This window comes from Perna viridis, chromosome 5 (assembly GCF_037379345.1).
Source record: "Perna viridis isolate PV_CMFRI_1.1 ecotype Kerala chromosome 5, ASM3737934v1, whole genome shotgun sequence".
NCBI lineage: Eukaryota > Metazoa > Mollusca > Bivalvia > Mytilida > Mytilidae > Perna > Perna viridis.
The window spans coordinates 37,561,151-37,579,137 of NC_142449.1; the positions used below are offsets into that span (position 1 = coordinate 37,561,151).

Consider the following 17,987-nt stretch of genomic DNA (forward strand, 5'->3'; position numbering starts at 1 on the left):
CAAGATTTCAAATGATTAGATATCATCGGCATTGATCGATTCCTATTGTTTGCTCAAATAATCATATTTTCTTTTTACAACCGTTTAACCAAACATGCCATTTAAAAATTCATTTTCTTCACATCAACGGGGATTATAAATCGATCTAATCTTGTTTATCATACTTCTACCATCAAGTAAGGGAGCCAAAACACATCTTGTATTATGGAAATCTTGTGGTTTTGATTGACTCGGCAACTAAACATCTTATTAAGTCAATTATGATTGTGCATCATCAAGCCACAGACTGTGGTGTCCGCCCGTCCTACACCCATATTATGCAAATAAGAATAATCATAATTTGATTTGGAAACTATTAGAAAGGCAAACAAAAGAGAGGGAAATTAATCAAGTGAATCTGTTTTGTCAGTTAAAATAGCAATTTATGAAATCCTTCAAAGTTTGTAATATTCCGAGATAACAAGATTTCACGTTCTGATAAACAGATCCATAGTTATTTCCCCATCTGTGGTGAAAATGCACCTTAAAATTATAGCAGTCGTTAATTTTAACCATTGGAAATATTATTTTATGTACATTTTATATGTTTAATCATTACAAATTGTAAAACATAAAAAATGTAAACTTTACCGTAATTATGTGGGACACGCGATGTATTTTGCTTTGTTTTATTTTCACAGAATGCAGTTTACTTGTTTTAATTTGCTTTTGTATTTATTTATATATATTTTCTGCCCAAAATTATAAGTGATGGTTTATAGCAATATACCGGTGTATTACGCTTAAAAAAATCGGTCTTTTAACAACTAGAGCAAGTATTGTACTTCGACAGTTAATAAACTTCGAATATGTCCCATACGCCCGAATTAAAGAAAATCGAATATGTGAAAGTAATCATCAATATGATAAAGATATGACCGGCTGAGAATTGACAAAATAAAAAACAAACAAACAAACGAAGAAGAAGAAGAAGAAACAACAGACAAACAAAAACAAAAAGATTAACAAAAAGCTGCTTTTCACCGGGAAAGACATTGCATAATTTTACTTGTCCATGCACCAGTTAATCTACTCGCTGTTTATTTTTATTTTTCTTTCAGTGTTATTATTTGCGTTGGCGTTTTCTTTTTGTCTTCTTTGTTTTTTACAATTCGATTTTGGATAAACCCCACACCCGGACCACACCAAACCGAGTTGAAATAAAAAAAATGGCTGAAGGATATATTTTGGGATGTCAAGTGATCATTTGTTTACATACAATAATATATTAAAAGTTATGCTTACTTAACTATACATTCATCAAGTAAAAAAAAACCAAGTTCAAAGTATTAATTTGTGTACGTTACCTGGGTATGAATAGAAGGGTTCAAGAATTAGAATATGAGGTAAACAAATGAGAAATCTGATATAATACAGATACAGGTACAAACATTTGCATTCTTTATTTGTCTTTTATCCTGGCATTGCTAAGACATGATGATGCATTTTTCGTTAAAATCGAGTCAAGCCAACATGATCGAAAAAATATAATTATACCACTTTTTTCAGGACTTATCTACTCGGAGAAGAAGAAGAAGAAGAAGATACAGACAAACATAAGAAAAGAACAAAGCTGCTTTTCACCGAGAAAGACTGTGTATAAATTATGGGCTAAGCAGAGCTAATTTTTTTCTCCGAGTAGATAAATCCAGACTGAAATATTGCCTGAATACATGTAGGTGGCATGTAGGGGTAAGAATGGTCTGGTTGGGTAGTAACATATATTTTTGTCAAGAATTAGTCGCTTATTTCGAATTCGATAAACTTGTATGGAAACAATTTTACTTTTTATTTTATTGCCAATGGGAAAAGGGAGACAAATCTATCTAAAATTAAAAGGACGTTGTATTTTTTTAATTATGTTCTTCGGAATTGGTATTCAGCCAAATTTTTAGTTTGGTCATGTGATTTTATAAGATGGCGGATGAACGAATACAAATTGTTATAAAATCCTGAAGTTACATACCAAATTTACTATAAAAAATATCATAGTTTAAAAATGAATACTGGTATTTGTCGTTCATGGAAATAATTATTATTTGAATAATGGTTTTTATATGAGTGAATCATGTCAATTCGTGAAGTGAAAGTTTGTTTACTCGGGGTAAGTTTGAAGACGAAGTATTCCAGAAAATTTGGTAACTAGACAAAGTAAAAATACAAACACAAGGGGGCATTCTATCTCTTATCATTAGTATATATTATGCTTTATTTCATTATTCATCATTTTAATGTCTCAGCCGGACAAGTCTCAATGCTGATCATTAGTTTTATTTTAAAGAATTAACATTTTTGTTACATACATGTACTGGTATGCTTGTGAAAAAGATGGGAAATAAATAGAAACAATTGAAGTGATACCCTGAGGAATATGAAACCAAATGAAAAATATAAGGTCAAAGTTTTCTGTTTTAATTTACAAATTTTTTCCCTTTAAAACTTCCTCATTTTGGGGTAGATCTTACATGTAAATATACATGTATATTCTGTGATTTCCCTATCCATTAATGATTTATTGAGTAGTGTTTTAGGATTCCACTTTCCTGTCACTGGGCAAGTACAGTATTGGTGTGGTAAAGGTGATAATTATGTCCCATTACCTCTGGCAAGTAGAAAACATGATTTTTTTAAAAGGATTTGTAAATTTAGAAAGCAAACTTACTTCATTTAGGGGTGTCATATGGAAACAGAAAGTTTAATCTAAAATTTAGAAAAATCCTTGATCACTGTTGAGTCAATATTTTTAGTTCGTTTTTTTAGGAGAGATTTTTTTTAAGGTTTAGGTTCCAAAGTAATGGGTACACATGTTCTTAAAGAAAATTGACTGTGGTATATGTACATCAATGCACAATGCACTTGGTAACAAGACAAGTAGTGTTAAGTATTTCTTAGGAAAAAATAATAAAATACATTAGTTGAAATTGACCTAGTGATTTTCTGAACCTGCAATGAAAGGCTAGACTAAGCCGAGTAAGGTACATTGTTTTTGTTTTGTATTACTTCTCTGGTCTTGGCGTCGGTGTAAAGATTTTCATGTTATGTTTCCTGATGAAATATAGTGTAGGTCAGTTTGGTACATGTGCATGTATGATCCTCTTGTGTTAGTTGAATCAAATTTGGTATGCAGTTGCATTAACATTACTATGCACAATTCTACATTAATATCTATTGCATGCATATGCCATCACAGTCACATTCTGTTGACTTCAAAATTTTATATTACTGAAACATCACTCGGTCGCGGTTCCATATATTCAAACAATAAACTATACCTGAGGAATCTGCCCACTTTGGTGATGTTTTATAGTTTTATTGGTATTACTAATTGTCCATAATACATGTATGTAAAATTTGTAACAATGTTGCCATCAATCTCGTTTTAAATAACAGGGTCCGTGTGTGACAATCAAGACACATCTCTGTTGTCACAGTTATTCGGTCTTCTTTGGTCCTGTATTTTGTCAAAAATCAGTCTTGTTTGGTTGAAGAAAGCTGTACTGGGCTTAGGGAAAGTGTAGGCCCAATACAGATATTCAAGTTCCAACATGTTAAGTCTGAGGTTTAAATTTCTGTCAGCATGAATATTATTTTTTTCCACTCTACAGGGTGGAGAAAAATGGTGGATACACTAAGACCACTTTGTCTCTACTTGAAGTAAAACTGGGATAAAATTACAGTACAGAAGGCGACATACATACATGTATACCATGACTGATCACTGATATGTCGGTACACCACTCTGTTAGATGGAACACACAATTTTTTATCCAATTAGATATTTCCCATTTTTTTTTTTGGAAAATTTGAATGAAAAGTTGTGCCCAACAACTTCCAAAAAGAATTTGGAAGAAATTTTAAGAAATGATAATGTTATTGGTTATGTTTGTGGTCATGGTACATCTCTTTCCGTTCTCTATTTGAAATTTTCAGCAGATCTTTTCTCTTTTTTTTTCTCTATACCTATTTCACACCACTGGTTAGCAAGATTTTTGTTATCTTACAAGTTGTTAAAAATGCCAGAAACACCAATATACAAATGTAATTCTTTGCTATGCAACAATATCTGAATTAACAATCATATATTTATATATTAGTTCATTTATATACTATAGAAATAAATTCATGATCAAAAATTAAAAATGAAACTGAAAGCCTTGAAAAAGAAGACAATATGTGCTTTCAATTTCATGATACAAAATGTACATGCTCTTTCACTTACTGAATACTGATTTTTTTCTTCTTTTTTTAAATTTTAATAGGAGTCTGGAGTTGGAAAGTCAAGTATTGTAATGAGATTTGTGACAGATTCATTTAAGCCTGCTTTAGAGAGTACCATTGGGTATTATATTTTATATTGTTTTCTCAAGTGACTGTTCACTTGCATTGAAAAAAGGGTCACATGTACCTGTGTAATTATGTACTGATAAAATTGAGAAGGTTAAATTGTACATGTATAATACCAATTCAGAAATATACATTACATGGAACAAAATATAAATATTCATATACAAAGGTCAAAGGTCCATGCAGTTGTATGTACATGAAACTCTGGCTTAACATTCTTTATAATAACTTAGTCCTATTAAAGAAAATACATGTAAGCTATATTGACTTATACAAAATAAAAAAAAAAAAATTAGTTTAAAAATGTCTTAAGATTACTGCGCAAATCATATATGATAAACATATTTATGCTGTAGTGTTTTTGTCACATATATTAACATATATTCACTGTTTTGTAGTATTTACATGTAATATTGTAAAACATTCTTTTCTCTTAGTGCGTCTTTCATGAGTAAAAAGATAGCTTTAGATGATCAACATTTTGCCTTTCAAATTTGGGATACAGCTGGACAAGAAAAGGTACTTAGCTAATTTGTTCACTCATATAAGGCACCAACCATTTTATTAGCAGGGGGGCTGGGATCTTTTTTAAAAAGAAAAAAAATTTCCAAACAGAAAACTGTGACAGATAAATAAATCTGTTGTTGTACGCTGGTGCATTTGTAATGTTTCACCATATCTGTCGATGAAGTTACATACATGTATGTAAATGCATATTTGAACTAAAAAAAAAAAAAAACCATTTATTGTTTGTTTGTTTGTTGAAGTTTAACATCCGAGGAGCAATATTTCAGCTATATTCAGACGACGAACATGAAATGGATGATAAAATGAACATGAAATGATGATGCAATGAAAAATAAGGATGGGACACAAGGATAACAGGGTGGACAAATTTTGATTGCCACTCGAAAATGGGGGATGGGTAAGGTTGGGCAATTTAGCCTCCTGTGGCGGAGCGCAAAGGTTCCTACTATCGAATACAACAGCAGGGTTCTTTAACGTGCGAGGAACGTGACATCTTTTCCAACACGGTGCACCACTATGGTTTGCGGTCAGATTTTCCGTATTATAGCCTGACAACCCCTGCATTTAACAATCCACCACCTTGGGTACACATCCCAGTTGCTCTGGGCGCAGAGCGCCTAGTCCCCGGCTAGGTTTCTGAGCACTATTTAGTCGCCTTTTACGACAAGCTTAGCACTGCTGCAGGCCTATTCTTTTAACACCCGGACCTGCACGGGGCAAAAAAAACATTTAAAACCTGTACCAAGAGTATTGTTTATGTGTATTTAAAATCCTATTTCCGTTTTATTTCAGTATAGATCTCTAGCACCAATGTATTACAGAGGAGCAGCTGCTGCTGTTATTGTCTATGATGTCTCCAGAGATGTATGTATTAATCTGTCAGGGTTTTCCATGAAGAAACTGTGTAGAATTCTGAGTTTGTATTGTCCTCAGATTACAATATACCACTTGCTGTTCATATCTCTTCACACTGGAAAATGTGTCAAAGGGTTTTTTAACTGGGAAAGGTTAAAAAGAATACCAGTGCAAACACCAGTAAAACTCTTATTTAAGAATTATTTAAAACTTGAAAGTCCATATACCAAGAAGAAACAAGGAGTTAAGAGAAAAACCTTGAAAACCATAGTGAATCTTCTTTTTCTTTTCTTCATGTCTCGTGGCACATAAGGCAGAGACAAGATTCCTGTGTTTACTATGTATGTCTATCCAATGCTATATTTTCTTCTTCTGTCCTTTTCAGTTCTGTTATTTGAATGTTATCAGATAAACAATCAAAATCATCTTGGAAGGATTTTTTCTTCCATCTACTTAAAGTACTAGAATGACATCCATGATCAATTTAGTTGAACATTTGTATTAAGATTTACATGGAAGCATTTCAAGTTTGTTCAGTCATATTCCAATGTTAAATTCTGAATTTATAGAACTTCAACTGAGAATTACCCTTTTTACTTGTTTTGTACAATACATTTAGGCAAAAACATGTATAGTATTTATGACTTTTATATGGCGATGGTTCAAATTAGAGCTGGAATGAGGTTGAGGTTCCTCAATTCAGGACTAACCTAGGTCTTTGGCCTAGAAGTAACAAACTTTACATTTTCTCTCATTGAGGACCTTTTACTTTCATCTGGTGGACCTTTCATTTGTGATTTCACAAAGACCTTCAGCTCCAAGTAAATTTGAATTCCTGTATGGTTCTATTGTTATTTTAATATTTGAAATTCATAATGACATATCACTTTATTATAGCATAGATATACACGTCCTTATTAATGTATTGGCAATGTATTGTTTTTCAGTCAACTTTTAATACTGTGAGGGATTGGGTAAATGAATTGAAAAAGAATGCCTCTTCTCAAATAGTTTTAGCAATAGCAGGGAACAAATGTGATCTCGAAGATTTAAGAGAAGTCAATAGAAAAGGTAATTTAATGAATATATGAAAAATGAATTAAGATAAAATCATATTTGAAAATCAAATACCATAACTTTAGAACACTTTTACACAAATACCTTTGTCTAAAGTAATTTAGATTTGTTGGGGCTTTTTGATTGTCTTATTGGCTCTATCCCTTTTAAGGTTTTTTAGAAAAAAAGTGTTAACAGTGAAAATTTCTTATAAATTCAAGTAAAAAAGAAATTAAATTTTGTTTCAAAGTTATTGGACTTTCAACACTGACACCTGGGTACAGTTGTATTGTGTAGTTAAGTACAGTAAATTTCTATTTTTGAATTATTGATATTTTCTTGTCTTTTTATGAAATTATGTGGTATATATAATTTTTAGCAGTTTTATACAGTACCACATGAAGTGGTGAGGTATTATGTGATACCATGTTTGTGTGTCCCAGGATGGATCCTGATGACAACAGATCAGTGAATTTTTCTCAAACTTTGCACAGTTGTTAAGTACTATAAAATACAGGTTAAGTTCTGTTTTCAGCAAAACCCCAAATGAAATTTTCTAGTGAGGCTATTTTGAACATTTTACCATCCCTCTTTTTTCACCAGTACATGGCGGGATATCACTATATGTTCCATTAATGCCCTATTTTGAATGGTAGAATCTGATTTTTCACATTTTTATTAGATCCTTGAGCTATCATATTTTATGTTCTGATGATTGCATATATGTTTAATATAAAAATCCTTTTTCAGCAAAACAATTGTATCACTTTTAACTGTAAATAATGTGAATTTTTTACAGACGCCGAAGAATATGCTAAAGAAATTAATGCAGTATTTATAGAGACAAGTGCCCTCACAGCTGTAAATGTTCCAGAACTATTCATGAAAATAGGTAAGACCTCTCAATAGACATAGAAAATGATGATTATAGCCAACCTAACCTTTGCTTGAGATTAATTGCATTGTAGCTACCAGGAATGAGGTATGTTATACCTCAGGTGAAATCAAAAAACAAAATATAACAAATTGATAATACCCTAATATTGTTGTAATCCTGGGCTAAAAAAGCAATAAGAATATTTTTAAATTTAGGCAAAAATTGTTCAGTTATGATTGCATATTGTTACACAGATTGCATAGGAAATCTTCGTCTTCATATATAGTAATGTTAGATAATTATCAGTGTGGCCTGACTAAAAAATACAGGAAAAATGTACTTGTACATAAATACATCACAGCTGTATTCGACACCTTGTCTTTGACAATGATTGTAGTATATGACAAAAAAAAACTCACAATATTGCAAGAAGCGGGTAACTTTTAGTGAGGTCATTTTTGTTTATCCAAAAGTGTAGGATGATGTATTTATGTAATACATGTATATTGAAATAATTTTGATATACTCAGATATAAAAATGAGATGTAATGGACCTTCAATTGATAGTTACTGGAACCTTTTCTGTTTTATTTGTTTATTTCATTAGTAATCATTCGCATTGTAACATCAACAATCTGAACTAAATACTGTAAATGTAGAAATTTTGCTGATAGTTATTTACATGAGTGTAGATTTTGTGACTGGGGATGGAGAGAAAATAACCCTCTGAAAAATTTTCCCCTATTCAGTAATAAAAAAGTTTAGTCTTTACATGTAATAATGTATATTAGGATTGGTTTTTAGCTTGTGTAAATTGAAACTTGTGTTTAAAGTGTTAGTACAAAAATGAGAATATCATAGTCTTTCAATTTTCCATAAGACAGACTCTTTATACGACCGCATAAAATTTGGGTCATATAATTGTATTATGCTCTTCTTGTTATTGTCGTCATTGTCTGTAAATGCTTTCCTTTCATTGACTTGAGTATGAGTGTATAGATCTTTTTTTAATTATATCACAAGGTGCCATACTATGAGGGGAAGTGTGGGATGGATTTTGGGGGTTGTGACTTGAACCTCTTAAGAAAATGGACAATAGACAAAAACAGGCATTTTCATGATACCCAAATTATAATTTGAGTACAAATGTAAGTGTGAATGGAACTCTTTTAAATTGTAGCACAAGATTTTATACAACAAAAGGAATGCTTACATTGATTTTGATAGATTTTTGGGGTTGTGACATTAACTGTTAATGAAAGCAGGAAAAAAAGGGCCAGAAAAAAAACATTTTTCTATGTTAAAACAATATCTTGTGTAAATATGAATGGATCTGTTTTAAATTAAACCACAATATGTCATTCCAAAAAAAGAGTTGGGATTGAATTATGGTGTTGTGATTCGAATGAGAGATGTAAAAGGGGGGACCAAAAAGCAAGGAATTCTGGATAATGACTTAAGTAAAATTGATTGGATTTATTTGAAATGGTACCATAAGGTTGAAGGCTGGAATTAATTTTGGACTTGAACCATTTAAGTTTGAATCAGGGGCCTATAAAGGAACCAGAAACAAGCATTTTCCTGATGTTTGGGCACTTATTTGATATATCACTGAAACTATACCAAAGTGCCATACAATAAGAAGAAGATAAGGATTGATTATGGGGTATGTGACTTGTACTATTTAGGAATTAGGGAGCACATCATTTCTGGTAAAATTCATATCCTGTGTCAAGCATTTAATCACAATCCTAATTCAGAGCTCTATCAATTAAGCTTGAATGTTGTATCCATACTTGTTAAATTTAAACATTTGTTAAAATCTGTATCTATAGTATGTGCAATTATATTATAATATTTTTTCATGAGAAAAAGTTAAAATACTTGTTTGAAATTTATCAACACACAAACTGTTCTGTCTTCAGGTCTTTCTCAATATAGTTGCATATTAACTGTTAATTGATTTTAAACATATTTATTCTTTGAGGTGTAGTGGGGGTAAGCATATTGTAACATGTTAAAAAGGGTTAATTAAAATTAATATAAGTGTATTATTTTTATATAATTATTGTATAATTTGTGGTGAAAAATTTAATGATTTTTTTTTCATTTTCTACAACCACCTGAGTAAGTAACAAATTTATATAAATAGGAAAAGTTCAATGTAATAGTTTTGGGGACTTACATTTATTTTTCACTTTTTTATTACTAGGTATATTTTCACAATGGTATCCACCAGAAAGGGGAGGATGGAAAAGTGTTTTTTATCAAAACCTGATGAATACAAAAAGAGGAAACTTATAGTGCAATAAATTTGTTTTATTTAATTGTAATATTAACACTGATATGTGTTATCTGAAATGATCATAATACATGTATAAAAAATTGTTCTATGTGGTCTTACATAAATGTAACTATGGGTATTCAAAAATTTTTGTTTTGGATATTGAGTCAAATAAAGGAAGTATTTAAATAGAAATTTTAAAGTTCATTGAGCTGTTTCATTCTGTGTCTGACTCATATTCTCTTTCAAACTTTTAATCACAATCCAAACTCTGAACTGTATTAAGTTTGAATGTTGAGTCCATATTTGCTTAGACCATTCAGGGTTCAACTACTGTGGTCGTATCAAGCTGTACCCTACAAACATTTTATTGATGGTTGCATTCAGTCTTGGATCTGCTCACTAATGTTATTTTTTATACAATTGCAGCAAGAAGTCTTCCTAAAGATGATATGTTTTCAGCAAGATCTTTAAGCACTGTGAACCTCAGACAACAGACTCAATCAAAATCTAAAAGTGGTTGTTGTGGTGGGAAGAATTCTCCTTCTTGATGTACAGTTTATGAAAGCCTTTGTGGACTTGTATAAAATTGTGCTCAGTACAAGTCTTCCAGATGTATGAACAAGGGTTCAAATCAGCTTCATAAAATGAAAAAAAATCCAAGATAATGTGAAATAAATTCAAAAGTTCCACTAAAAAAATCAAGTCCTTTCAAGAGAATCTGTATAAGAACAACTTCCTGTTAACTGGGGACTGTTTATTTTTGGCCTTACATTTTGAAAGTTGAAATTTTGTCACTTTCCCAGCAACTGTTTGTCACAGTGGCTTTAAATTTTTACACTTTCCTCCTGTAGGTATGCCTTATGAAGAGATTCATTTTTCAGGGAAATCCAGATTACTGAGAACTTTGTTTATTTTTTACTTTATATTTTTGCAATTTTAAATTTTAGTCACACTTTTCTCATCAACTACTCATAACAGTAGTTTGGAAATTTAACAAATTCTTCCTGTAGGTAAGTTGCCATATGGTGGGATCCATTTTGGGAAATATTTGACAACAACTTCATGTTTACCGGTACGATGTTTGTTTTTCCATATATTGTGATTGAAAGTGGGGTATCATTAGTGATCCATTGCTTACAGATTTGTTTGTGTTCCTCAACAAGGGTATTAAGATATGTTGAGTTGTTCCCCTTGTCAATGCCAACATACAACCCTCACACTACTATGTAATATTTTGTAGCTTTTTTATCATTTACATTTTTTACATTTTTTTTATTTAAATTGATCGATTTTGCTTTACAAAAAATTACAAATTAATTTACAAACAGCTATAACTTCATGCCATATCAATGAAGACAAGAAAAGATTTTTATTTGGTTACAGTAAACATTGCATTTATATGATTGCATCAACATCAGGGATTAGAACATGAATTGTTTTATCCTAAAGTGAAAGAACTACAAATATTATTTTTATTCAGTTTGGACAAATTTTGATATAATGATTCAAATTCCCAAAATATAGTAAAGTTCCCATTGAAATCTGGGTACATGTATCTGCTTTTACTGTGAAGTGACGATTTTAAAGAAGACCATAAAAAATGATACCTTTAAATTAAAGTAATCCATAGTTTTTATTTCAAGACTTTTATTTTCAAGTTCAATTTAAAGCACATTTGCAAATAAAATAGAATTGAAAGGTTAGGAACTAAGTTATTTATTATAGTACTCTATGAATCAAAAGATTGGAAGGTGGAAAAAGTAGGAGTAATTTTTACAATTTTTGAAGAATAAAAAATGATAAGGTTGGTTTGGTAGACCGTTTTGTTTAAAAATATGTAAAAATAATGAAATTCCCTCAAAGAAGGTGAGGAAGGGCGTGAGGACCAAGAAATCACTTTTATCTGAACATAGTCTATTGTGTTTACATGTATGATAATACATGTAGATGAGCATGTATCATATTGATTGATGATTTGCTGTTTTGTTTACATACATATTGTATTTATCATCTTTTATGTAGTGAAACATTGTAGATCTTTCAGATTAATATTGATTTGTTGTTATGGTGATATTTGAATGTATTTTTTATGTATAAGGACTATTGTTAATTGTTTTATTAAGTTTTTTTAATTATTGATAAAACCAAGACAATGTATATGTTAGGTAAATAATATCTTGGGCTTGAAGTTTTAGTAAAGTTAAATCACATAATATAGGCCCGAATGTTCCAGCCTTTGTCCACTGTAAGACACCATACATTTGAACCCTCTGCCCACTGTAAGACATGATACATTTGAGCAGGTCCTAGTGTAATAACCATTTTTTTCTTTCTGTCTGTTTATCATTCTGGTATCACATTTTAGAGAATATAAAAGGTAGTTTGCCTTCCTAAATGAAATTTAATGGAGTAAAAATTCTTATTCTACGAGTTTTCTGGCGATGATTTGTGTACATAGTTTTCTGTAAAGAATTGTTAATGTCATCTTGAAATTTTGTAAATATGTACATCATTATAAAACATGAACTTATTTACATACTATAAATTCTGAAGTTATTGTGTGTATTTTCTGTATAATGAAATGAAATTTTTCTTTGTTTGTGGTTAACCAATTGTTCTGAAATTTTTATGATTTTATTAACCACTAAAGGAAGGTACCTTTTTAATTTGGACTTTATAAATAGGTATTTTGTTAAAACCCATGTAGAATGTTTGTTTTTTTTTGATTTAAATTATTCTTTTTCTATTGTGTACCTTATTTTATTCTGGTAAACAAATGAATCAGCAGATTTGTATGTGTTATGGACCGTTTTCAAGTTATGGCAGTCAAAGTTGGACAAAGCCCAAAAATTTACACATTTGTTCAGTCCAGTTTCAAAGATTTTTTTATTGGATTCCTTATAAATATTCCTGCATGGTTTTTTTTTCAATCAGATTTCTGATATCTCTTATGGTTTTCGAGTTACTAAGTGTCAAACTACAGTGGTCGTATCATGCTTCTACTTCTACAATCTCCTGACCAACTTCAACACGCTGAAGATAATGTCACTTTTCTCTGCGCATGCTATTTACAAGTTCCAAACTAAATTAAACTAGTTAATTTAAACATTAACAATAGGAGTGAATTAAAATAAACAATAAGAGTGAGTTTAAAACTATATACATTAGTAGATGTTTAATGACTATGTGTAAGTTGAAATGACTGTTTTTAATGACTCATAACAATGTTCATTGGTATACTGTTCCATAATTTGATGGTTCTTGGGAAGAAAGATTGTTGTCTTACATGTAACCGACACTGAGGAATTTGGAAGGATAATGAATGTATGTTTCGGGACTGTCTGAGAGGTGGAGTTAACCGGTCTGTTTTAGTGATGGCAACTCGGGAATAATTGATTTTGTATAACATTATTAATCTTGTGTCTAATCTTCTATGAGCTAGGCTTATCCAGTTTAAATTTTGTATCATTTATATCAAGATGTATTGTGATACCTGTTTGTCACAAACCTAGCTGCACGCTTTTGAATCATTTCTATTTTACTTATGACATCTATAGTGTATGGATCCCAAATAGAGCAGGCATATTCCAGTGACGGTCTGACCAGCGATTTATATGCTTGCTCCTTTACCTTGGTGGAAATGATGTTTAGATATCTTTTTAGGAAGCTTAATGTATTGGTAGCTTTATTGCATATGTTGTTCACGTGACTGTGCCATTTAAGGTCAGATTGGATCGTAATGCCAAGGTATTTAGCTTTATGGACATGTTCCAGTGTATGGCCATGTAATGTGTAGGTATATTTGATAGGGTTTTTGTTACTGGAGATCGAGAGAACATTACATTTGTCCGGGTGGAATATGCCATGTGCCATTTTTGTTCCCATTCTCCTAGTTAAGTCAGTTTGTAGTGATTTGCAGTCACCGTTTAATAGTAGCATGTTGTCGTCGTCGTCGTCGTTATTGTCATCCTGCGTCCGTAATCAATTTGGTTTTCAGACTATGATTTAAGTATAAGTGTAAGATTTGGGGGGGGGGGGGGTTGTGACTTGTATCGTTTGAAGTGACCAGAAAAAGATATTGTTGTGATGTTTGGAACAATACTTGACTATAAGTTAACCGATAGTATGAAATTGTACCACAAGGTTTCATGCTATAAAAAGAAGGCTATGATTTATTTCGGAGGTTGTGATTTGAAATATGTAAGAATAAGATACCAAAAGTGACATTTTGATTCTGGTCATGTTCTTTTTCTGTGTTCAAATGTTTTATTTCAATCACAATCAATCTTCAGAGTGTATTAAGCTTGAAATGTGCAATGTATGTCTACTTGCTCCGTTTAGGTTTCGATCTTTGCGGTCGTATCAGGCTGCGTCCTATTAAGCATGTCATGTTCATTTTTACTCCACAAGAATCCACACAAAGAACGCTACATAGCTGGATCTGCTAAGTGTACCACCAAACCTCTTCTAAAACTTTTAAGTTCTATACTCACAGCTGTCGAAGTAGGACTCCAGTCTTACCACGACACTTGTTACTCCCGTAGTGGTATTACTAGTAATTCAATGTGGATCTTGAAAAATTCGAAAGATCTTCTGAAGACCCTCAATTCAAGATTATTATCAGAATACAAAAGCAATAAAACCTATGCTTTTCAACACTTTATACTTCTATTCCCCATACTCAGCTAAAATCCCGTCTCAAAAACACATATGCATCGTTGCTCAAAAAATTACTGTACGCCTAGATAACAATATGTAGTTCTTAGTAGAGATTCTTCATACTTTGTAAGAAATAATTCCAAATCATAATATATAGTTCTTGGTAGAGATTCCTCATACTTTGTAAGAAATAATTCCAAATCATCTTCCAAATATACAGAGTTTACAAAATGCTGGAATTTTTAATCGACAACATATTTGTCCAGTGTGGTGGACGTGTTTTTTAACAAACGGTCGGCATTCCAATGGGAACAAATTGTGCTCCTTTACTTGCTGACCTATTCCTTCTCGTTTGTCTACCCCGGACTTGACTTTATGAGCAACTCGGCGGGTGTTTCTAGAAAAGCAGAGGATGCTTACCCTACCGGTGCACTTGGTCCATGCTCCCAGTTTTTAGTGGAGTCCGAGTTGCTCATTTACTTTTGTTACTTTGTATGTATGATTTTAGTTACTCTATGTTCTTTGTTGTGAATGTCTGTTTTCCATGTCTGGTCTTTGTCCCTGGATTACATTCTTTTGATTACCGCTATAACCTTGATTCCCTTGATTACTCTTTCATACTTCGTAAAAATAATTCCGAATCATCTTAAAAAAAACGAAGAAGATGTTTTCCAATGGCATTCCAATGGGAACAAATTGTGCTCATCTACTTGCTAACCTATTGATTCACTCGTATGAAGCTGACTTTATAGCTGATCTGATCCATCGTTGAGCTTTGAATTTCAGTTTCCGCTATGTAGTTGACGTATTATCGTTAAACAAGTCTAGTTTTGGGGTCTTGATTCATTGAATACCCCAAAGAACTTAATTGAGATAAAAGATACTACAGACACCGAAAAGACAGCCTCATATCTTGAGATTCATTTAGAGATCGATGGTAAAAGAAAACTACACGACAAACGTGATGACTTCATTCCGTATTGTCAACTTACCTTTCATCTGTGGTATCAGCCCTTAAACACCTGCTTATGGAGTTTTCATATCATGTTATGCCAGATCTTGTAACTACGCAGTCTTTTGTATTGCGCTAGACTTCTAACAATGTGGCCTCTTGATCAGGGTTATGTTGCTACAAGATTGAATTCACCACTAAAGAGGTTCTATGGTTGTCATCATGAACTTGTGGATCGTTACGGTGTATCCATTTGCACTATGAACACATGTTCAACGTGTCATAGTTTTCCTTTCCTCTTTCGTCTACCCTGTAATTGACATTTTTTAGCGACTCGGTGGGTGTTTCGAGAAAAGCAGAGGACGCTTACCTTACCGGTTCACCTCGTTCGTACTGTAGAATTTAGTTTTTGTTATTTTGTATGTATTATTTTAGTTATTTTATGTTCTTTGTTGTGTGTGTTTGTTTTCCATTGCTGGTATTTGTCCCTTGATTACATTCTTTTGATTTCCCGCTGGAATCTTGGTACCTTTGATTACTCTTTGTATACCCTATTATATCTCTACTATACTAGATCATGCACTTACTCTTTAGGTTTATCGGGAACTCCTAATAGACAAATTTAAGGTACGCATTTGAGTACCAATAATTTATTATAGGATTAAAAACTGTTTACCAGAGTTTGAATTTATCGATATGTGATAACTAAAGAGTGCTTGAATCGCTCATCTGGTTGACTATTTGCTTATTTGAAACAAAACTTGCGGACAGGCTAAGTTAAAATTAGCTGAATCGTCAAATGCAGGAAATGCTTTCGATAACATTTATATGACCTGAACCAGAATTTTGCAAAAAGGAAACAATTTCTGAATTATACAAAAACTGTCTTCCGACCCCTGTGTTTCGTTTTTAGCATAGGCGGTCATATCTATTCACGGATTAAAACCACAAGTCATATGCTATTTTCATTAAACGATCTTAAATAGTTTTAAAGAGAAAAATTTTCAAAGTTGTACATGTGGGAAAAAATTAAGAATTTATCCGGAGCCGTAACTCCTACATCAGTAGACGAATCCTTTTGAAAATTTCAGCATTGGTCGGTCTCATGATGCTGAGGAATATTACCCCCTGCAAAAATGTTGCTAAAGGCAACGGTTAGTGAGTTATTTGCAAGAGTAATCAAGCTAGGAAAGAAGATTTTAGCCAAAATCCAAAGAATGCAATCCAAAAAAAAAAAAACACCACAAAGAACATATATTGACTAAAATAATGCATAGAAAGTACCAAAAGTAAATGAGCAAAACTAAAAACTGGGAGCATGGATCAGGTGCACTGGTAGGTTAAGCATTCTCTGCTTTTCTATAGAAACACCTGCCGAGTTGCTCGTAAAAGGTCAAGTCCGGGGTATACGAAAGAGGAGAGGAAAACTAAGACATGTTGAACAAATAAGTTTTCATGGTGCAGATGGATACAAAAACTGCTTACTGGCCCCTATGTTCTATTTTCTAGCAACGTCGGCCATGTTTTTTCACGGAACATAAACCCGCAATGGTCATTTCGTGCAAAATACTCTAAGGAACAAGCATGTCAAGTTTTTATCCTGTCGGTTTTTTAGTTACAGGGGAGAAGATTATCGAAAATTTGTCAACGACCACAACGACGGACGATGGACGACGACGGACGCCAAGTGATGGCATAAGCTCAGTTGGCCCTTGGCCGGGTGAGCTAAAATGGGACCATTCACTCACTCAGAATGAATGGAAAAGGCAGAAAAAACGTTAATGCCAATAATATAATGAAATTTACACCAAGATCACAAAATAAATATAAAAAGCTTGAATTGAACCAAAAAAACCTTAACAACAATGCTGTTGACCAGATCAATTGGGCTACAGACACTACACATGAATTGTATCTTAATAAGCCACTATGGTATAATGTTTATATGTTTGGTGTTTTCGCTGTATAATGGTTAATAAAGTGCTACTTTGAAATTACCATCTTTTTTTTTTTTCACAATTTTTGTACTTTTAATCTATCTGATTTTCCGAGAAAAAAAATGCATTTTTGGGAAAATTAATTTTTTTTTGCATAAACTTGTTCCGCATGCCAAACTCAAAACACTGTTGCAAAGTTCAAGTGATTACCGAGATATTGCTATTAAATTTAAAATGGCCGCATTTTTCGGAGTTTTTTCGGAGAAAATTTAGCTAAGGTAAAATCAAACATCAGATGGTACAGGTTTCGTACGAATCGATTTTTCAGTTTCTAAGAATTTGATCGGACAAGTTCACTCGTCGGAAGACAGTTGATAACGAAAATAAAATAAATAAATAAATAATGAAAACGGAGTAAAACAATAAGTCACCGTCACTTCATGATCGATGATC

The 17,987-nt window shown here is 32.2% G+C and overlaps 1 protein-coding gene across 4 annotated transcripts; it reads left to right on the plus strand.

Moving 5' to 3' along the window:
• Positions 1 to 1,549: 1,549 nt before the first annotated feature.
• LOC148617330 (ras-related protein Rab-22A-like) lies at positions 1,550 to 12,773 on the plus strand. Of its 4 annotated transcripts, XM_088584969.1 has the most exons (8): positions 1,946 to 2,143; positions 3,645 to 3,768; positions 4,299 to 4,378; positions 4,821 to 4,902; positions 5,704 to 5,775; positions 6,714 to 6,837; positions 7,622 to 7,714; positions 10,413 to 12,773. In XM_088584969.1, the coding sequence occupies exons 2-8, from the start codon at positions 3,763 to 3,765 to the stop codon at positions 10,532 to 10,534; spliced, it is 579 nt and encodes a 192-aa protein (XP_088441095.1). In that variant the 5' UTR covers positions 1,946 to 2,143; positions 3,645 to 3,762; the 3' UTR covers positions 10,535 to 12,773. The 4 variants fall into 4 exon arrangements, with proteins under 4 accessions (XP_088441097.1, XP_088441095.1, XP_088441094.1 ...); XM_088584971.1 differs by lacking the exons at positions 1,946 to 2,143; positions 3,645 to 3,768 and adding an exon at positions 1,550 to 1,714; XM_088584968.1 differs by lacking the exon at positions 3,645 to 3,768 and having other exon boundaries at positions 9,912 to 12,773.
• Positions 12,774 to 17,987: the final 5,214 nt, after the last annotated feature.

Excerpts from the sequence above, each read along its gene's own strand:
- LOC148617330 (XM_088584967.1), top strand. The coding sequence starts at position 2,108 with ATGTCAATTCGTGAAGTGAAAGTTTGTTTACTCGGG. Across the intron at positions 2,144-4,298 it reads TGAAAGTTTGTTTACTCGGG|GAGTCTGGAGTTGGAAAGTC; the intron begins GTAAGTTTGAAG and ends AAATTTTAATAG. Across the intron at positions 4,903-5,703 it reads ATACAGCTGGACAAGAAAAG|TATAGATCTCTAGCACCAAT; the intron begins GTACTTAGCTAA and ends GTTTTATTTCAG.